Below are 22,445 nucleotides of genomic sequence, written 5' to 3'. Positions count from 1 at the left end.
TGCTATAAGGGGGCTTTCAAAAATGTTTTTGGTACTGATTTTAACCAATCAGAGAATTCAATATTTTCAAGCCATTGTATCTCTCTAGCAATTGACTGATTGCAAAGAGCTTGATTGACAGGCTGTCTGACCAATCATAAAGCTGTATTCGCCATCTTGCCTGACAAACAAATCTGACAAGAGTGTAGATTAACTTTGATGGACTTGGACTTGACAAATGTTGTGTATTGACATCTTTCCATGGTTGAAGTTAAATAAGTTCTGTTGTTCTTTCAGGTTTATTTTGTGCTTTAAGTAAATATGAAAATAATAACATTTGAAAGCAGAAATCAAAGACAGGTGTGCCTTTTGAGCCTCTCATCTGTTTGTGCTCCAACATTTGCGCTCCAACATTCTCCAGAGTGAAGACACACATGATTTTCAAAGTTGCTTCTTTCTTTAAACATCTTGCCACACTCAGAGCATTCTGCCAAGTTCTTGCTAGAATGAGACTGCATATGTCTTTCCAGATCTATTTCTTTTGTGAATCGTTTTTCACACTGAAGACATGAGAAAGGCCTTTCTCTAGTGTGAACTCTTGTGTGGATATTAAGTGTTCTTTTATGTCTGAAACTCTTTTCACACAGAGGGCAGGAGAAAGGCTTCTCTCTGTTGTGAATTCTCATGTGGACTTTAAGACTTCCTTTCCTAGTGAAACTTTTTCCACACTCTTGGCAGGTGTAAGGCTTTTCTCCTGTGTGGACTCTCAAGTGGTCTATAAGGCTTCTTTTTTCCGTGAAACTGACTCCACACTGTTGGCAAGTGAATGGCTTCTCTCCAGTGTGAATTCGTATATGACTCTTGAGGTTTCCTTCATGTGTGAAAGTCTTTCCACACCGATGACACAAAAAAGGCTTCTGTCCAATGTGAGTCATTATGTGCCTTTTAAGGCGTTTCATGTCTTTGAAAGCCATTTTACACAGATGACATATAAAACAGCTCTCTCTTAAATGAATCATCATGTGCTTATTAAGGCTTCCTTTACGTGTGAAACATTTTCTGCACTGATCACATTTGAAAGGCTTCTCTCCAGTGTGAATTCTCATGTGAGTTTTAAGATTTCCTTTGCGTTTCAAGGTTATTCCACAGAGTTTGCAGGTGAAAGGGCTTTCTCCAGTGTGAAGACGCATGTGAGTATAAAAGGTTTCTTTATGTGTGAAACTTTTTCCACACTGACTACATGCATATGGCTTCTCTCCAGTGTGAGTTCTCAAGTGAATCTTGAGGCTGCTTTTTCGTGCAAAGTTCTTTCCACACTGTTGGCAGATGTAAGGCCTCTCTCCTGTGTGAATTCTCATGTGGTCCTTAAGGTTTTTTTTTTTATTGAAACTTTTTCCACACTGTTGGCAAACAAAATGAGTTTTTGTATCATCCTTCTGAGCACTTTTTTGTGAGGAAGTACTTTCAGTCTGTGAACAACTAAAAGATTTTCCTTCAGTTATGAAATCAAGATGTTTCTCAATAAGATATTTTTCTTCATTTTCATTCAGATCTTCACTCTGCTCTTTCAGCACCATCAAGTCTAAGGCAAAAAAAGAAAATTACATGTTAACCCCAGGTTAATTTCACAAAGAAAGATTAACTTTTTAGCCATCTGTTGTATGTGTTGGACTTCTTGCTGTCAGTTGGTGGTGAAGTTAATTTGATGTTAATCAATCAATGTACTTAAAAGGAAAATGGGAAGGGTCTCATATCTGCTATGTCATTGAGCATTTTTACATGCACACCACAAATATCAGCTTATTTAAATAACCAGTTTTCCACTGTTTGCATTCATCAGTAACCTGACAACGCAAGTAAGCTGCGTTTACATGACTTCATTAATAAATCAGGTTATTTCCCTATAGTGACGTCATTTGCGAATCTGACTCAGAGTATACCATACATTTGTCAGTTGTGATGTTAAATTAAAGTTTGCAACATGTCAACTTGCAACATGGTGGGAAACTTACAGCTCGCACATTATACTCTTTTGCAGTTATAAACTTTGTGCATTGTAACTGAACGACTTCTACGCCATTTATGACCTTACGCCGATAAAAATATGGGTTACCATAATGCTTATTAAGCATAATCGGCTTAAGAACGGCATTTAAATGTGCTCATTAATTTGATCCCTCATCATGAGTCATTCAAGATTTATATTATCTGTTTGCAATTTAGGATCATCAATGTCCTTGACACCATTATACCAAAAACTCTGATGTATGTGTCAAATTGCATGAAATTTTAAGCCTGCTAAGAGCCTTAACAACACTTGAGTATTAAGTAATGCTGGGCAATGATACTTAAAAAAAAAAAAAGGCGATTAATCACACGATTGTTGGCAATAAATTGCATTGTTATGCACAAATTCAATAATGCATTCAAAAGTAATGTATTGTTCACTTTTTACATTTAAAAGTACTACTCTGTAAACAAAAGTGCAATAGCACTTGGTTTGCAAACATGTTAAACAAGTATTTCTTTTACAATCTAGCAGTTAAAATATTTCTTGTAACAATCAAATTAAATATAAAACAGGCTATTATATAACATTATATAATGATAATTAAATATTATATATATATATATATATATATATATAAATCTTTATAGAAAATATTATTCTCAGTGTCCAGATCCTCCATCATAACATTATAACAGGCAACTTCAAAGTTGAGACTGATGCAACAGAGTGCGGCACGGGACAACACTTGATGGGCAGGTAGAGACTTGTGTCTGAGGAATGCAGGAGAATAATTAGGATGCTCATTTGACCACTCAAAGGCCGGGTTCATTAATGTGGCTGACACTCCCTCTGTGTTCAAACAAACCAATATCCCGGAGTAATTCATTTACTCAAACAGTACACTGACTGAACTGCTGTGAAGAGAGAACTGAAGATGAACACCGAGCCGAGCCAGATACCGGTTGCAGCGTGTCTGGATACAGTCGCGGATAAAAGTCTTGGTATCATTTATTCTGATATCAGTAAACCACTCCTCAAACCCAGGAGAATGTGATGCCAGCTGATAATGATGGCAATTCCAACACCAGTACCATAATCAGTTTTTGATTACTGTTTTTGTAAGTCTTGATTTAAGATGGCACTGCCTATGTGTGGAGCTCTTCAGTTGTTTTATTGGTTTTATTATTTTTTTCTGTCATTTTTGTAATCACACAAAAAATAAAATTCTGTCATTAATTACTCAATTTAAGATATTTTTGATGCATTCCGAGAGCTCTCTGACCCTCCTATAGACAGCTATGATCCTAACATGATCAAGGCTCAGAAACGTAGCAAGGACATTGTAAAAAAGTGTGAAGAAAAAGTGTGAAGTGAGAAAAATGACTTTAAAGCTTTTTATTTGTCCAGCCAAATTAATTATAGGTAGGACACTGGAAATTTGGCATTTGGATGTAATAATAGTGAAAATGATTTACATTAAAATATTGTGAGCTAAAACTTGATTTTTACTCCTATTTTGAAGTTAATGTACTATGCCTTTGCATTGTCTGCCAAAAGTGATTAGTCACACCAAGGCAAAAGTCATTAGCTCACACATTATCAATATTTGATTGGTGTCCACCATTTACAAAATCATTATAGTAAGACCCAAATAAAATCTAGTGATCTTAGTCTCTCATATAGAGGCTATTGCATATAGTAATGAAACTGTAACAGACTAAAAGTTAAACATGTGAGTGAATACCATTTTGCGACCAATTTATTTGCTATGTTCAGTAATGTAAAAGAATGTTAGACATAGTACAATTGCTTTTATATTGACTTGAATGAAACTAGCCTAACCTAAAAGAATGCCTTCTGGATTGATGTGATTGCCAGCAGGAATAATGCTCAGAATGATTGTGAATTAAACGTCTTCAATGACGTTCATTGCAATGGATTTTATTAAGTTACAAAAAAATGTAAGAAAAGGATTTAAATGTGATCAGTTACTGATTATATGTGTGCTACGCTGTCACGGCATAATTAATTTATGCATGGCAGACTAGCACAGTAATATTGATGAACGGCAGAACACCATAAATTAATTTGAGCATTCTAAAACACAGTCAAGGAGCGGTAACTGATGTTATACTGTTCTACCTTAGTTTTTCCTGGGCTTTTCTCAAAGTCACTTATATACATAATAAAGGAGGTCATAAATGTCCCAAAATGATCAATAAAAGGTCTCGACATTAATGCTTGTCCGCTTGCCCAGGACAAGTGGATTTTGTGAAGGAGCAAGTGAAAGAGAATTTTAGTTGCTCGACCAGACAAGTAATCTGATTCAAATTTTAATAACAAACAATAACTAGGCCAGCACCAAAACTTGATTTTGATGTTTCTGATTTTATTACTTTCGGTGTAAACGGTGACTAATAACAGATAATGTATTGATAGTATCAAGGTCGTGTCAGTTGAGGCTCGTGCAGTCTGTCTGACTCGCGGAGAAATCAACACTATAAGCGTTACAGCACACACAAAGAAACAAACATGAACAAACATACTGCAGTAGAAAAAATATAAATATAAATATTCTATATAATATATGCAACTTATATATGCATCATCACACGACCAGGAGTAATGTTTTTCCGACTTTCAGCTCGATTGAAAATTTGATATTGATTTTATGCAACTGTAGTTAAATAAACAAGTAATATTAACTGACTAACATTATGGATCGTTTTTGCTCCATTTCGCTAACAAAAATAGTTCTAAGCAAAGCCACAGCAGAATAGTCTTTCAATGCTCAATTAATCATTTTTGAACGAGTCAGTGATTCTTTGAGCCATTTATAAAAACGGTTACTTGCTTCATTTATTGAATGAATCAACCATTTGAACAAATCGGTTGAATGAATGACATTCCAACTCCTACTGGTGGTTTAATTTCACATTTAAAAGTATCATTACATTTTTCCAACATTTAATTTATGTCAAAAAGTAAAACATTAATCTAATAACATTATTTATGCATTTGGACAGATGGAGTTTGTTGATACTGATTTCATTTGAATAGTAACAACCATATAGTGTGTTATTATTCTTATGTACTTAATGTATTGATCAAATGTAAGAATTGGATTTAAAATAGATACATTTAATCAGTTTAGGAAAATAGAAAAAAAGTGTAACAGCAATCAATTTAAGGCAAATAGAAAAAATAACGCACCTCAGCTTCAACCACGCCCCACCTTTTTGACCATTTTTGATTATCCAGGAGTATCACGCGGTGACACGCTACCAATATGGCGGCAGTCGGTTCCGCCTACTTTAGGCTTCAAAAATTCTCTTTAGAATCCTACGATTGACGTCACGGACACTACATCCATGTTTTTTTTTTGTTTTTTTTTGACAGCCTATGGTTATTATGATATTATTTTCTTCTCAATTTTTGCTATGTCACACCATAGGACAAATTTATGTTACAGTTCAGTAAAAGTATGTAAAAAAAAAACAGTGAGACAACGAGATTTGACAGTTAGTGACCCTTCACATTTTCTCAAAGATAAGACTTCAAACTACATAAATATATTACCCAATGTTTTACTGCTTGGGTGATCGACGAGTCCACATCTGAGCCCTCAGCCTCTGCTTCCTCAATGGAAGACGTGACAGCGGGATTGAGGAGATCCTCGAAGTATTCCTTCCACCGTCCAACGACATCCCCAGTTGAGGTCAACAGCTCCCCACCTTTACTGTAAACAGCGTTGGTAGGGCACTGCTTCCCTCTCCTGAGGCGCCGGACGGTTTGCCAGAATCTCTTCGAGGCTGACCGATAGTCCTTCTCCATGGCCTCACCGAACTCCTCCCAGGCCCGAGTTTTTTCCTCCACAACCACCCGGGCTGTAGTCCGCTTGGCCTGCCGGTACCTGTCAGCTGCCTCAGGAGTCCCACAAGCCAACCAGACCCGATAGGACTCCTTCTTCAGCTTGACGGCATCCCTTACTTCCGGTGTCCACCACCGGGTTCGGGGATTGCCACCTCGACAGGCACCGGAAACCTTACGGCCACAGCTCCGAGCGGCCGCTTCGACAATGGAGGTGGAGAACATGGTCCACTCGGACTCAATATCTCCAGCGTCCCTCGGGATCCGGTCGAAGCTCTGCCTGAGGTGGGAGTTGAAGATCTCTCTGACAGGAGACTCGGCCAAACGTTCCCACCAGACCCTCGCAGTACGTTTGGGTCTGCCGAGTCTGTCCAGCTTCCTCCCCCGCCATCGGATCCAACTCACCACCAGGTGGTGATCGGTTGACAGCTCCGCCCCTCTCTTCACCCGAGTGTCCAAGACATACGGCCGGAGGTCGGATGAAACGACCACAAAGTCGATCATCGACCTACGGCCTAGGGTGTCCTGGTGCCACGTGTACTGATGGACACCCTTATGCTTGAACATGGTGTTCGTTATGGACAAGCTGTAACTAGCACAGAAGTCCAATAACTGAACACCGCTCGGGTTCAGATCAGGGGGGCCGTTTCTCCCAATCACGCCCCTCCAGGTGTCACTGTCGTTGCCCACGTGGGCGTTGAAGTCCCCCAGTAAAACGACGGAGTCCCCAGTCGGAGCACTTTCCAGCACCCCTCCCAGAGACTCCAAGAAGGCCGGGTACTCTGCACTGCCGTTCGGCCCGTAGGCACAAACGACAGTGAGAGACCTATCCCCGACCCGAAGGCGCAGGGAAGCGACCCTCTCGTTCACCGGGGTAAACTACAACACATGGCAGCTGAGCTGGGGGGCTATAAGCAAACCCACACCAGCCCGCTGCCTCTCACCATGGTCAACTCCAGAGTGGTGAAGAGTCCATCCTCTTTTGAGGAGTGTGGTTCCAGAGCCCAAGCTGTGCGTAGAGGTGAGCCCGACTATCGCTAGTCGGAACCTCTCAACCTCACGCACAATCTCGGGCTCCTTCCCCGCCAGTGAGGTGACGTTCTACTTCCCTAGAGCTAGTTTCCGTGTCCAGGGATCGGGCTGTCGAGGCCCCCGCCTTCGACTGCCGCCCGATTGTCTAAGCACCGGCCCCTTACGGTCCCTCCTGTAGGTGGTGAGCCCACGGGAAGGCGGCCCCACGTCGCTCCTTCGGGCTGAGCCCGGCCGGACCCCGTGGGGAGAGGCCCGGCCACCAGGCGCTCGCATACGAGCCCCAACCCCGGGCATGGCTCCAGGGTGGGGACCCGGCTGCGCCATACCGGGCGACGTCACGGTCCTTAGATTTAGTCTTCTCATAAGGGGGTTCTGAACCGCTCTTAGTCTGACCCGTCGCCTAGGACCTGTTTGCCTTGGGAGACCCTACCAGGGTAGGGCTGAAGTCACCGAGGTAGTCAAGAAACTCCTCGGTGGCAAGGCACCGGGGGTGGATGAGATCCGCCCTGAGTACCTCAAGTCTCTGGATGTTGTGGGGCTGTCTTGGCTGACACGCCTCTGCAGCATCGCGTGGCAGTCGGGGACGGTGCCTCTGGGATGGCAGACCGGGGTGGTGGTCCCTCTTTTTAAGAAGGGGGACCGGAGGGTGTGTTCCAACTACAGGGGGATCACACTTCTCAGCCTCCCTGGGAAAGTCTATGCCAGGGTACTGGAGAGGAGAATCCGGCCGATAGTAGAACCTCGGATTCAGGAGGAACAGTGTGGTTTTCGTCCAGGCCGTGGAACACTGGACCAGCTCTATACCCTCTACAGGGTGCTGGAGGGTTCATGGGAGTTTGCCCAACCAGTCCACATGTGCTTTGTGGATTTGGAGAAGGCATTCGACTGTGTCCCTCGCGGCGGCCTGTGGAGGGTGTTCCGGGAGTATGGGGTCCGGGGCCCTTTGCTAAGGGCTATCCGGTCCCTGTACGACCGGAGCAGGAGCTTGGTTCGTATTGCCAGCAGTAAGTCAGACTTGTTCCCGGTGCGTGTTGGACTCCGCCAGGGCTGCCCTTTGTCGCCGGTTCTGTTCATGATTTTTATGGACAGAATTTCTAGGCGCAGCCAGGGGCCGGAGGGGGTCAGGTTTGGTGACGACACGATTTCGTCTCTGCTCTTTGCGGATGATGTTGTCGTGTTGGCCTCATCAAGCCAGGACCTTCAGCATGCACTGGGACGGTTTGCAGCCGAGTGTGAAGCGGCCGGGATGAGAATCAGCACCTCCAAATCCGAGGCCATGGTCCTCAGTCGGAAAAGGGTGGCTTGCCCACTTCAGGTTGGTGGAGAGTTCCTGCCTCAAGTGGAGGAGTTTAAGTATCTTGGGGTCTTGTTCACGAGTGAGGGAAGGATGGAACGGGAGATTGACAGACGGATCGGTGCAGCTTCTGCAGTAATGCTGTCGATGTACCGGTCTGTCGTGGTGAAGAAAGAGCTGAGCCGCAAGGCGAAGCTCTCGATTTACCGGTCAATCTACGTTCCTACTCTCACCTATGGTCATGAGCTTTGGGTCATGACCGAAAGGACAAGATCCCGGATACAGGCGGCCGAAATGAGCTTTCTCCGCAGGGTGGCTGGGCGATCCCTTAGAGATAGGTTGAGAAGCTCAGTCACCCGGGAGGAGCTCAGAGTAGAGCCGCTGCTCCTCCATATCGAGAGGGGTCAGCTGAGGTGGCTCGGGCATCTGTTCCGGATGCCTCCTGGACGCCTTCCCGGGAAGGTGTTCCGGGCGCGTCCCACTGGGAGGAGACCCCGGGGAAGACCTAGGACACGCTGGAGAGACTATGTCTCCCGGCTGGCCTGGGAACGCCCCCCCAGAAGAGCTGGAGGAAGTGTCTAGGGAGAGGGAAGTCTGGGGTTCTCTGCTTAGACTGCTGCCCCCGCGACCCGGCCCCGGATAAGCGGAAGAAGATGGATGGATGGATGGATGTTTTACTGCTTATTTGTCAATGACCCATATGTATTATTTAAATCATACATTTTTATTTAATGCTTGTTTGCCATACAATGATTTATTTGTGGCGGCCTGCCACAATATCAAAACTGACCGCCACAAATAGATTTTTTCCTAAAGGCTTTGACATTATTGAACATGAGCACTGCATGATTTTTTAAATCGAAATCCGATGCAGGTGTTTTTAAATCGCTGCCATTCTGAAGGAATCCGACTTCAGAAAATTTTAGATGTCATTTTTAATTTCATCTTTTTTATAACGTCTGATAAAGCAGCGTTGAGCGCAGGACTTATTTGATTACAAACGTAACTGGGGAAACCTCAATCTCTTCTGCTGTATAAGCGCTCGTTTTAAACACGCCCCCACATCTCTACGTCACTATATGGGAAGATTTGCAAAACGCGCCCAAATGTTCACCCAAAGAAAGGAGTTCTTTTTATGCTTGTGTGAGATTCTGCTCGTGCACGTGAACATCTTGTGTTAAAGGACATTGTGTGATGAAAGTATGATGTGCTCATTTGAATTTTATTCTTGTTTCATGATATCTGATTAACCAATGCAGTCTGTTATGCTTATTCAGCTATTATTTGCCAGACACTCCATTGCCTCATTTCCCTATAAAAGTGACACCCCTTGTACAATAAAGTTGAGCTTAGAATGAACTGCACCATTTGTGTCACTCATTCTTTAGCGCTTTCCCCTGTAGGATCCTAGTAGGGGATTGATGTAAAAATTATCCCGCATTCCTGTAAAGAGACGGGAAGGAGTTGTAATCACTAATTGCTAGTGGAATTAAGCTTTCCATTGTTGTTACACTACGGTTGGCAACAGTAGTCAATTATTACAAGATTTGTTTGTTGACTATTAGCGTGGAGTGATTGGATGTGCAGTACTGGCCACACTGTACTTTTGATCACGGTTGCGTATTTTAACTTTCGCTGTATTTTAACCATCGCGGAAATTAATGTAGTTGGGGATTCAATTTTAATCAAAATCAATATTGTGGAGATTTATTAACAATTGTTATTACATGTTGATATATTGTGACCAAAAAGAAAAGGTGTTTAGCGGGCAACCTGAACTTGGTTTGGCGAGAGGCCAAAACTAGGGAACACCTAAACAAAAGAAGGTGATTTAGTGACGTGGTACCAGCTCTTCTCTGCTCAGATAACCCAACCTGAACCAAAATTATATTTGCGATCTCGAAGGCAAGAATATACAATTTATTCTTAAAGCTTGTTATTGCCGCCGGCACCATGTCGTGGAGAACCTGGGTGTTTCATTGTGAAAGTGAAACTACTTTGTTTGACCTTCCAAAAGAGCACAATATCCGCTTTGTCAGGCCTAGAGCTGATCCGTGCTGTTCGCTGAGGAAATACATCAACTTTGGGCTGTGGATCACCGGATTGGCTTTCACTGTGGACGAAGTGAAGTCCAGCCCGGGATCGTCACATGTGGTTGCTACAACTCCCATCCACCGGCCGTTCCTCCCTAAAGCCGCTGGCCATTCCTAACTATTTGCAAGGACAGTCTGGCACTTCTGACTCACGGTATGTAAGCAGGTTTACATATGTAGATGATTTGCCACTGATGATTCAAATGCAAGTTTTGAGCAGTGTACAGTAGCACTTGTTGTTTGAGGTTTCTCCAATCACAAATGCAGACATGGTTTTATGTTTACGTGTCATGATATGCAATGCAATGTATAAAAAGACAGTTTAAGTCATTATAATCAGTAATTATGTTCCCACTGGATGCAACAACTGCCTCATTTTTAATGGGTTTTATTGTTTTTTCCAGAACAGTATATGTTGTATATGTTGAGTAACATTTACGTCAGATGCTTTGAACATTTGGCCAATCACAACGCACTGGATAGCTGGCCAATCAGAGCACACCTCGCTTTTCAGAACGATGGACCTTGTAAAAAATGTATGCATTTCAGAAGGCGGGGCATAGAGGAGAAACAATAATATACATTATGTGGAAAATTTGTTTTTTTAACCTTAAACCACAAACATGTCATTACACCAAATAATTCCCTTTTTAGCAACCTCATATGACCCCTTTAAAGCAGAACACTCATAACATATTTTTAAATAAATAATAAATAGCAATTGAGCTCAGCTTTGAAAACCAACCTATTTGTTCCTCAGTATCTTCTTGTTTCAGACTGAAAACTTCTTCAATCCTGATGTCTTCACTCTCCTCTTTAATAAAAGCCATCATTATAATGGTGTGTCGCACGGATCTCAGTTGCTTCACCAGGAGTTTTTCTGTGTTTGGACAATCTGTCATAATTACAATGAGAAGAAAAAAAAATTAGCAGAAAAAAATATATATCCAAATTAAAATCTCTGGGTGCATCTCAGTCACCTCTATAGTTTAGTAGTCAGTGCATTTGTTAGGAAGTCAGTCAGTCATATTTAATGGACCTGAATGGCCTGATGGTATGAGCCAGAACACACTGTATTTGTGTTTGTCCCTTTTTTGACAACACATAGAATGTGACAGGAAGTTTCTGAATGGTTAGTTGATGTTTTTATGTAGTTCATATGGAGATAACTTTAAGTAAATCTTTAGCATGTTCTGTCATAAGCAATAACTCGCTGCAGACTCCCAGATGTACGACTATGCATCCTGGACTGGAGCCATGTATTCTCTTCAGAACACGTACAACAATTATTGAGCCGACTACGGAACCTTATGGCTATGTCGAATTGTACAGTGAAGGCTGATTTATACTTCTAAGTCACAACTACCCCATAGGTTGTGCGTAGTATGTACAGGCTGCGGCATAGTCTGAGGTATACCTCTCCAAAAAATGTGATTGGTCTGCTAGTACCTCTCACTTCATATTTTTTGAGTTTTGTGTTGTGTTATGCACTTAAATATATTTTAATGTTACAAAATAAAACAAAGCAAAGAAAAAGTGTCTTATCATTCATTATAAAATGTAGTATTACATCACTTTTTGTCCGCAACAAACAGTTGTTCTGCCATGGTACAAGTCCTTGTGGAGATTGAAAGAATTCCATCTTCTGCTGTTCCGCTGCTGTCGTCTCTTTTTGTAGATTTAAATAAATTATCTGATGCTTTTCCGACAAGCTGCTTTAGCTCTTCTTCAGCTTTAGTTGTGGTTTGTGGGTTACACAAGCAACATGCCCGTGGGCACTGCAGACTAGCGGTTTGCATGTGTACTGCACGTTGACGCGGACAATGACACAGAAGTATAAATTAAAACTGATGCACATCCTACGAGGTAGAGGCTAGAAGCAGAAGTATAAACCAGCCTTAAGTGTCACTAAATACTGTTTGAAAATTGTAACACAAGAGCGATAATACCATATTTATGATCGACCTCCACATACTGACTGAACAAAAGTAAATGCATAACTATATTCATAATTGCAACCATGAAATTGACAACTTATATGGCAAAACAAACTTTCTATTTATTAATGTCACAACAATATACTCTGCAAATGTGATTATTTTCACAGTTTGTATAAAAGTGGAGGAATCTTACTTTTGCTCATAATCAAATGAGCGTTGCAGATTCTGCAAAAACAATAAATAAACTGTAAACAAACTGGTGAATATTTGACATTTTTATACAAAAGAAAGAAAACTTCAGGAGTCTTAGATTGCACTTGTAAACAACTGAATATTTAACAGTCTGTATAGAAATATAAGAAAGTACATGATTAATCATAGACTGTGCTTATATACAATACAGGTCTCTGGCATATCAATCCTTTGTGAGCTGGTCCTGGTGTTTCCTTGGTTGTCGGGTATGTATCGTGATTCCAGCCTCTGTGGTGTTGAAGATTAACTGAGGCAGATGATACGTTGGCTTCAGACCCTCTGTTGATTAAATCTGGACACCATGGTGGAGATGACCTCTTGTCTGGCCTCTCATACTCTGCACAGGTCTGGTGGTATGGGTATCTTCAGTACCTCATTAATGTATGGAGCAGGGTCAACAATAACATGCTCAAATATTAGGTCCTGCAGATCACCCAAGTACCCTGTGCAATAATACAAAAAAAAAATTTAAATAGTAAACTGTTGTACCCTAATTTACAAGAAAACTTGCAATAACAATGCTAATTTCCATTTTAATTTATACTAATAATAATAAAAAAAAGTTACTGAATGTTGGTGGTGTCTTCACTTGTTTGACCGTGCATTGTCCTTTCCTGGCCTTTGGACAGTTCACTTTGAATAGTGGATGTCCTGTTGATGATGTTGCTTGTGCACGACCAGCATTTTCATTGTAATAAAATGCAGCCAGGTATAGTCTGCAAGCACACAGACACAATTCAGGAAAACAGCCTATATTGAAGTAAAGCCATTTTAATGGCAATTACTTCACCTGCACAACATTCCAAGGAAGGGGAACACCACATTTTTGGGGGCAAAGCGTAGAATAACGCTATGAAATGACTCAAAATATGAAGTTTGTTGATGTGGACTCAGTTTGGTGACTTCATTCAAAATCTGCTTGTTTGTCATGACTTTCTCCAGCTTGTAGAATGCCTGAGTTCCTATTAAAAAGAATAAAAAAATAAAAAACCAACAACCTGGATTACTTATAAATAATCATTTTAATTCTAGATTATTTATTATTCTACTGAATGTCTCTCAATTTTGTAAATAGCGTGTTGCAAGAACTTATTTTCTTTCACAGTATCATACCGGCAACAAGCCACTTGTTTCTGTCTCTGCTTCTCTTTTGAGGATGTAGACAAGCAGGAAAGTTTGGATCATCATGTGTGTGTATGTCCCTGACATGGTTCAAAATTGAACTCCATTTAGCCACTCTTTCTGGTCCAGTGGTTGAAGATGCTGCAGTCCAGTAAATGTGGTTTTTAATGCTTCTCAGCCATTCCCTTAATTTTTCACAGTCTTTCAACTTGCAAATGTTTTCAAGTTGCCTCATAATTCCTGTAAATGAAATCATAGACGCATTTTACCACTGAGAGTTATACAGTTATGTTCAGAGTTTGCGGTTACAATTTCTTAAATTACACCTACTTATAAATCATACAAATTCAATAACATGGATTTATAAGGAATAAAACCTTTTTCGACGTGCCAGACATCATAGAACTGGTTGATGTTATGTTCTCTGAGGAATATTTGTATTTGTGGGTGGCGGTCAGTTACAATACACTCCAGAGTAACACCATAAGCTTCCATCAGGGCAAGGCTCCTCTGTAATCCTTCTTTTTCCATATGGTAGCTTCCTCCCACTTCGTTACTCTGATATAGACAAGCAGGGGGGAAAAAAACAATCATCTAAAAGTGAAAAACAAGTCATTCAAAATTTAAAAAAAAAAAATTCAATACTGATGTGTCTACTCTCCCACCTGAACCAGTTGTATGTCCACAACGGTGTTGGTCTGAAGGTCCATCAAGGTATAGCTTCCAAACTTTGCAGGGTGCCCTTCAAAGTAATATTGCACAAGGCATTATTACAACATATGCATTGATTTCAATTCAGTTAGATACCACCAGTCTATGTTCGGCTTCATTATCCGGAAAGTACCCGAACACCCTTCTTATTTACAACTGTGTACCTAGTGCGTCAGACCTCATGTCACCTCCAACGATCACCCTTTCCCTTTTGCTCAGGCGATGTAGCACCTCATTCTGCCAGTGCATCCACTTGTACACTATAGCTGGCTCAACATACAATCGGGAATGGTGCCGAAAGGTGTCATGCTTAAAAAGCTGCAGATTCATAGTAGTGCATATCTAGTGACAGAAAGAGCAGACAAGACCATGTTGCACAATCCTAATGTAAAATAATACACTTTAACATGGCAATGTGTTTAAAAATACAATAATTGCTAATGAGAACTTGTTAAAGGGTTAGTTCAGCCAAAAATGAAAATGATGTCATTAATGACTCACTCTCATGTCGTTCCAAACCAGTAAGAACTCCGTTTATCTTTGGAACACAGTTTAAGATATTTTAGATTTAGTCCGAGAGCTCTCAAATAACAAAAACTACCACTTTATTCAGCATTGTCTTCTCTTCCGGGTCTGTTGTGAGCGCGTTCACGACACTGCAGTGTAGTGATGTCCGGTTCGCGAACGAAAACAAACCAATATCCCGGAGTAATTCATTTACTCAAACAGTACACTGACTGAACTGCTGTGAAGAGAGAACTGAAGATGAACACCGAGCCGAGCCAGATAACAAACGAAAGATTGACTCATTCTCAAGTCAAGAACCGGTTGCATCGGTTTTCGGATCACCAGTACACTGAACCGAGAACCGTTTCTGTCGGACACGTCCAATTTGAGAACCAAGGAGCTGATGATTAGGGATGCACCAATAGTGATTTTTCATGGCCGATTCCGATACCGATTTCTGATTTTTTTTTTATCTTTTAAGCAACAAACAAGAAAGAAAGAAAGTGTGCATAAACAAGATATTTGGTATTTAATAGGCCAAACTTGCTTTTGGCTATTGAAAAAAAATAACTGTAACCATCTGAAATTAATGGCAGTAACTGCACAGTAAGTAGCCTTCATTCAATACAAACATAGGTGGTATAGACATCAGCATTTAGCTTTTGTTTTTGAATTGGGTTGAAACTACAGAGAACTGGCCTTAAATAAAAGATTAACTGTAATCATGTGAAATTAAAAGGAAATAACTGCATAGTTATACAATCCAAACAACAAGATCAACACACATTCAATAAGATGTTTCTTAATCAGCATTTAGTATTTTAGTTTTTAAATTTGGTTTTAAATAAAAAAGGTCTTTACCAGTGAGACTAAATAAAAGTATTCTATATAAATACATTTTCCAAAATGTTAAAATCAAATAATGTTGGTGCGAATAAAACAAAGATGCAAAGTGTTTCATTCATCCAATTAAAAAAAAAAAAAAAATTAGGGTAATGATTCACATCTATATTTTTTTACTTGAGCCAATGAAAAATAAATAACTTAATGTCTCAAGTAAAAAAATATAGATGTGAATCATAACCCTAAAATGTTTTAATTGGATGAATGAAGCACTTTTTTTCAGTGTGCTACAGCAGGTGATTTTTAAATCAAATTAAGTCTATGTAATTTTAAGGTAAAATAAAAATAATCATCCTAATGCAAAACTGACGTTTATCTCTGGCTTTTCAAACGTGAGTTCTTATAAAAAAAATAAAAAAAACATTTCAGTTTTGTCACAGTTTAGTCCGTTTCGTTTCTCATCCAGCTCGCGAGAAGTTGATCTGAACATCTTTTCACGGTCTTCTCATGTTCAGGGCGCGGACCGGTACATTATATGCTCGCGCAGCTTCAGTGCGCAGGAAAGGCTCTTATTTGTGCGCCAGTACACCAACGGCTGTTCACTTCCTGCTATCTGTGCCTCAGACATGAAACTCTGCATTTCCAGTACTGAATTCTGCCTGTATTCTGCGCACAGATTTCGAAATACTCTTCCACACAAATGACATAGCGAATGATTTCAATGTAGTCTGTGCGCGCGAGCACACTTCTGGAAAAATCGGCCGAAAAAAGACCAAAAACTGTCCGATTGCGGATCGCATATTTTAAGCAAAAACCGTCCGTTTCCGATTTATGGCCGGTCAACCGGTGCATCCCTACTGATGATACTGCGAATGCTTGATTCAGCGTGAAGCAGACTGACACACAGTGCATCTGAACTGAACTGGTTCTTTTGGTGATTGATTCTGAACTGATTCTGTGCTAATGTTATGAGTGTGGGTAAACCGAAGGCTTGAATCAAGGGCAATCATCGCCAATGACGTCATTACGTTGAGCGCAAAAGAACCGGTGAAATGTTTATTTCAACCGGTTTATTGAAAAGAACTGTCTGAAAGAACCGATTTGCGGAAAAGAACCGAACTTCCCATCACTAATGGTGATCCGAAAACTGATGCAACCGGTTCTTGACTCGAGAACGAGTCAATCTTTCATTCGTTATCTGGTTCATCTTCACTTCTCGCTTCACAGCAGTTCAGTTAGTGTTCTGTTTGTGAACTGGTACAAGAATATCCGGGTACATCGAGTGAATCGTTCGCGAACCGGATATCACAAACTGGTTTGATTTGAACTCTCTCACAACAGACACGGAAGAGAAGACAATGCTGAATAAAGCCGTAGTTTTTGTTAATTTTTGGACCAAAATGTATTTTCGATGCTTCAACAAATTCTAACTGACCCTCTGATGTCACATGGACTACTTTGATGATGTTTTTCTTACCTTTCTGGACATGGACAGTATACCGTACACACAGTTTCAATGGAGGGACTGAGCTCTCTTGGACTAAATCTAAAATATCTTAAACTGTGTTCTGAAGATAAAAGGAGGTCTTACGGGTTTGGAACGACATGACAGTGAGTTATTAATGACAAAATTTTCATTTTTGGGTGAATTAACCCTTTAATGTACTTGGCATTTCACTTACTTTTTCTAATTTGTAGAATGAAACCCCGCAAAGATACACCGCAGCAGAAATATGGAGGTTCCCAGCTGGAGTGCTGCCTAGTACTGGCTGGCTGTTCCATTTCCGTGAATATTGACAGTTGTGGCAGAGTTGTTCAACTCGTACAAAAGTTCCAATCCTTTGAGAACGCACAGAACAGCTCCGGTTGCAAACTGGGCACACCTCAAACAATTCCATAATGCAATTTTCGTACACTATATATTTTCTGATTTTATGAATGGGACAAGATGCTTGAGCACTAAGAAACAAAAACACATATTGGGTAAGCAACATTAAAAACAAGAGTCACAAAATATAATAATAATAAAAACTTAACCAGGGGTGTTAACTCATATCTGAAGTTTTTTAAATGAGCCTTAAGGACTTGATTAGCTGACTCAAGTACGTTCACACCAAACGCAAATGAAGCGTTTAGTGCAAGTGATTTACATGTTACGTCAATTCAAAGATCCGAATAGACTTCCTGCAGTGTGAAGGACGTGAAAGACCAATCAGGAGCTTGCTCTAGCAGTAAAGTGATTACGACGTAGCAAGCGGAGGCAAAATCCGAAACAACAATGGAGGAATTATATTTTATGTTTAACTACATCAGAACCAGCGGCTCAGCCAAATGTCAGAAGGACTAGCCGAGTCGAGGCTGCTCTATTCGGTAACATGAGCCCTGAGCTCCCACTAATCGCGTGGAGCCGATAGTCTCCGAAATTGGCTAAATACATTTTTAAATAGGCGCTGCCTTTATGAATTATCCACATATTTGAGTTTAAAACAACTACATTCTCCCCTGAAATGGTTTTAAATATACATTTCATGACATGATAACAGGGATATTTTGAAAATTAACCGAATAAATGGTGGTTGAAATCAACTGGCAGAAACCCTTCCCATGACGCGAATTCACCTCTGTTGTAAAGTGAAGTCAAAATGTTCAAGCATCCAACTAAGCGCAAATAGTCGCGTCTGGTATGAACACCCACCCCGTAATGATTGCAGGTAAACTCTGAAGTGCTGTGGCCAACGAGGAACAGAGTTCGACACCCTTTTTCTAAACCATATGCACAGCTTTGGAACTTACGACATGTCTGCTGTCTCTGTTAAAGTTGCGTCCATCTCTGCACGATCAAATGTAGAACATTGCTCTTCAGGTGCTACTGTGGATGATGTGTCCATTAGGGCTTCTTCATCATCCTCTTCCTCCAGTTCTACACGAGGTCTCTCTGATGGCCTCTTTGTATGTGTAGAGGACATAAATGTTACACCAGTTTCTGGTGAAAACGAACTGTCAATGTCCAAAAAATGATCTGTCATTTGGACACCTGTAATGTACAAAGCAGTTGTGTCTCAGTGTTATGTGACACTGAATGTGTAACAAGACTAGTTATAGGTCCCCTGTATAAGCAGTATCATGTAATACATAAACATACCTGTACTACTGTAGGGAGCATGAAGCGTCTTCATTGATAACTGGGTACCAACAGATTTGGTCAGAGGTTTTGCGTCTGTCTGGCAAGCAATGTCCCTTTTTTGGCTGCTTTGTTCTGATGTGCTGGCCTTTGCAAATAAACACTTCACTATTAGTACAAGCCCGATATCTTTACAGAAAACATACTCAATTTAAAAGGCAGTCATCTGATTGTGCTGTGCATAATAAATGAGCATTTATGAATTACACAGACAGAGAACAGCATGATAAAAATAACAACATAGCTGGTCTCATGGTGCCATTGCGTGCTAACACAAACTTTATAGTTCCTTTCGCACCGCTTTAGTACCAGAACTAAATGTACAGTACTAAAGTACTGGGATGATTTTGCACTATTTCCCAGTACCATTTAAAGGGTTGCATTCGCACCGACAGTGTGTACTAGGACGTGATGTAAGCCAGTCGACAGTGATGTCATTTGTGCACGACGTTCAACAACATTAACAAAGAACAACGTTAACAACAGGAGGATGGAGGACGCTGTGATCGGACGCTGTGTTTTTGTTGTGTCTCAGGGGTTTCACAATAATGGACATGGAATGTCGACGTATACGTAAAGCGACTTAAAGAACGGAAATTAGAACTAGAAACTCCAACGACAACTGGAAGTGCTACATTTGCCTGCTCTTCAGCATCTGTACATTTATCGCTGTTCATCATACTTGTTTACACAATGTTTATAGTATGTTAGATGGCATTTTAAATCATGGTGGGTGAGGGCGTTTTCGAACGCATCTGACCAATCAATGTCTACTTACATCACAGGTAGTACTAGTTGTGCTGGTTACACCCTGCTCCAGAGTAGGAGCTAATTTGGTTCTCGAAAAAGGCAGTCCGGTACTAAAAATCACCTAAAAGTGGGTGATTTCACAATTAGTTCTGGCACTATGAAAAGGTTCTGGCAGTGCAAAAGGCCCTTATAAGTCCCACATATGATTATGAGCTTGACAAATTCAAGCGGTCGACTTTACTTTCATAAGCAATTTTTAAAGGGGTCATATCATGTTTGTGGTTTAGGATTCAAAGTGCCAATTTTCCACATTATGTAAATTATTGTTTCTCCTCTATGCCCCGCCTTTCTGAAATGTGTAAATTTTTACAAAGCTCATCGGTCTGAAAAGGGAGGTGTGCTCTGATTGGACAGCTATCCAGTGTGTTTTGATTGGCTGAATACCTCAAGCGTGTGACATTTGGGCAGCATAATGCTAATCTTCCCACACAGTGACGTAGACAAATGGGGGCGTGTTTAAACCAAGCGTTTAAGGAGGGCGTGGACGAGTCTAAACTTTTATAAAGAATATCTATTTGGATTTGAGACTTTAGTCTTTAGGGATCTTGTCTATTCACAAACAGAAAGGAAAATTTGAAATTGCATAATATGACCCCTTTAACTACCACATTCCTATCATTCTGGTAGCACGTGAAGGTAGCATCAGTTAAAAGAGACAGACAATGGTAGCTTTAGCAACATTAGCCTTATAGAGTGCCAAGAATATCTTTCAGAAAAGCAATTTGGAAAACAAACGCGTGATACTTACTTTTTCTGGAGGTGTAGCTGGATCACGAACAGTTGGCACTGCTCCATCCCTCAGGAGCAACTTTTGTGCAAATCCTGCTTTGTACTGACCCTCGTTCACAAAGCAGTCCGTAAAATGATTCGCGCAGACATAAACAAATTTCGGTAGAGTTGAGGGAGCATTTTCTTTGAAAACAAAATTAATCCACCTCGTCTTCAGCGGCTCCGATTTCGGGAGTAAATGGAGAGAGCTATGTGGATTCATACATCCAGCTACAGAACACCGAAAGCGTTTGGGAGGCATTCTCGTCAGTGCAGCAATGGCGGATTGTGTTCAGCTCGCTGTGAACTCACTCAGGGTGGTTCTATGTATAAACGGCAGTGTCTGTTAAATGTTGTGGGCGGGGCCTGTGGCTAATGTGACGTCACTTTAGCAGCAATGCTGAAAACAGGTCGTTGGGAGACACTGCTTATTACCTATAGGGATTTTAAAAAAGCAGTGGGTGGATATTTATCATTATAGGGTGGTTGTGTACACACACTGCCAACACACATTTATGTTCAAACTCCATGCAAACTGAATTTGCATAATAGGTCCCCTTTAATGACTTTACTTGCAGTTGGTTTTTAGTTGTTTTTGTATTTACACAGTTTTGATCAGATGATGTCAGTGATTCAAACCAGTGAATCATAATAGTTATATACTAATAATACATTACTAAAATTAAAGGGAATCCCAAACATATATATAAATTAACAGTATATTGGGCTTTTATTGATCTATTTATTAAAAATGTTTCAAAATCTAAATAAAATTCAAGGGTTAGTTCAGAAAATGGGCAAAATAGATTTTCCACATACATTTTTTTTATACATTTTATTTGACATTGCATCTATATTAACTCTATACTCTTAACATATGTTATAACTATATTGATTACTGTAGATTGGTTCAGGGCTAAATTTCATCTTAATGACCAGAAATGGTGACATATAGATAGAGTAACGGAGAGAAAATAAAAATAACGAATAAGCCTATTTTAACAAAAAGAGTAAGTGTAATCTGTATTCAGCTAAATCTAACTTATCTAACTTAATTTTTCATTTACAGGATTCTCATGATTCACGAGCAGCTTTAACGTTACTTTTACTCATTTGCTGACGCACTTACCTCTCACAAATAACGCATATTGCCGTCAAATAAATCATAACAGACTTACATTCAATAATAATTACCCCAAATACATCGCTGGCTAGCGTTGACTTAAAAATATGTAAAGTAAAAAAAAAAACACACACAAACCTTCAATCTTCAACCGAAACACAGCTGTACGTGCGTGGTGCAGCCATATGACGTCACATTACCGTGCCAAAATAAAAGTCCTCTCCAAATGCTAAGATGACAAACATTTAAATAATGAATTGTGTAGAACATTTAGTATTCAAGATTCTTTCTAAAAGGCGAAACAGTCATGTTTAAATCCAGAAACCGTTTATAGCAAGGGTATATTTTCCATCATCCATTCTAAATAAATATTAATTAGGCCCACCGATTATTCAAAAACAAAAAAACTAACAAATGCAACAATAAATAGGTAATGTGTTACGTATTTACTGTTGTGCTGATTATACTGTGTCTTTAACAGCTTTATCTTTCGGTCACGAAGCAGCAGTGCATAGCCCTGCCTGTGGAAACCTATTTTTTTCCACTTATAACTTTAATTCAGATGCTATTGATACAGTACCTATATATTACAGCATTCTTATGAGAGTGTTTTTTTTTTGATAATACACCATTAAATATTAAATATCTATATCTGTTCTAGAGTCGACAACCAAGCAAGCATTGTATTTTGGTTGCAGTTAGGTAATGTTTCAGTATAATGTAGAAACCACATCTAAGTAAGCTTTTCAACAAGACTTGCTCTGTTAGTTCATACTGTATGAAAATGTGAAAGAAAGAAAATCTGTTTTTTTTTTAATGAATTGGGTATTTACAGTAGTGTGGTCAAACGATTCATCATGATTGTTTGTTGTTTGATTGTTTGATTGTTTGTTGTTGGCGGCTGTACTG

At 40.2% G+C, this 22,445-nt stretch overlaps 2 protein-coding genes across 4 annotated transcripts; both read right to left on the bottom strand.

Annotated features, from left to right (window-relative positions):
• Window positions 1-311: 311 nt before the first annotated feature.
• LOC132140112 (gastrula zinc finger protein XlCGF57.1-like) lies at window positions 312-12,538 on the bottom strand. The gene is made up of 3 exons (XM_059548946.1): window positions 12,413-12,538; window positions 11,025-11,174; window positions 312-1,561 (listed from the first exon to the last, which is right to left on the bottom strand). The coding sequence occupies exons 1-3, from the start codon at window positions 12,420-12,422 to the stop codon at window positions 330-332; spliced, it is 1,392 nt and encodes a 463-aa protein (XP_059404929.1). The 5' UTR covers window positions 12,423-12,538; the 3' UTR covers window positions 312-329.
• Window positions 12,539-12,782: 244 nt separating this feature from the next.
• On the bottom strand, window positions 12,783-21,095 carry LOC132140098 (uncharacterized). Of its 3 annotated transcripts, none has more exons than XM_059548919.1 (12): window positions 20,394-21,095; window positions 19,614-19,706; window positions 18,797-18,923; window positions 18,448-18,688; window positions 17,337-17,613; window positions 14,469-14,646; window positions 14,259-14,335; window positions 13,971-14,151; window positions 13,585-13,833; window positions 13,262-13,433; window positions 13,039-13,187; window positions 12,783-12,914 (listed from the first exon to the last, which is right to left on the bottom strand). In XM_059548919.1, the coding sequence occupies exons 1-12, from the start codon at window positions 20,673-20,675 to the stop codon at window positions 12,802-12,804; spliced, it is 2,139 nt and encodes a 712-aa protein (XP_059404902.1). In that variant the 5' UTR covers window positions 20,676-21,095; the 3' UTR covers window positions 12,783-12,801. The 3 variants fall into 3 exon arrangements, with proteins under 3 accessions (XP_059404902.1, XP_059404918.1, XP_059404909.1); XM_059548935.1 differs by having other exon boundaries at window positions 13,061-13,187; XM_059548926.1 differs by lacking the exon at window positions 19,614-19,706.
• Window positions 21,096-22,445: the final 1,350 nt, after the last annotated feature.

This window comes from Carassius carassius, chromosome 1 (genome assembly GCF_963082965.1).
Source record: "Carassius carassius chromosome 1, fCarCar2.1, whole genome shotgun sequence".
NCBI lineage: Eukaryota > Metazoa > Chordata > Actinopteri > Cypriniformes > Cyprinidae > Carassius > Carassius carassius.
Note: the sequence above shows the minus strand (reverse complement) of the source record. Positions and strands in the feature narration are given on the sequence as shown.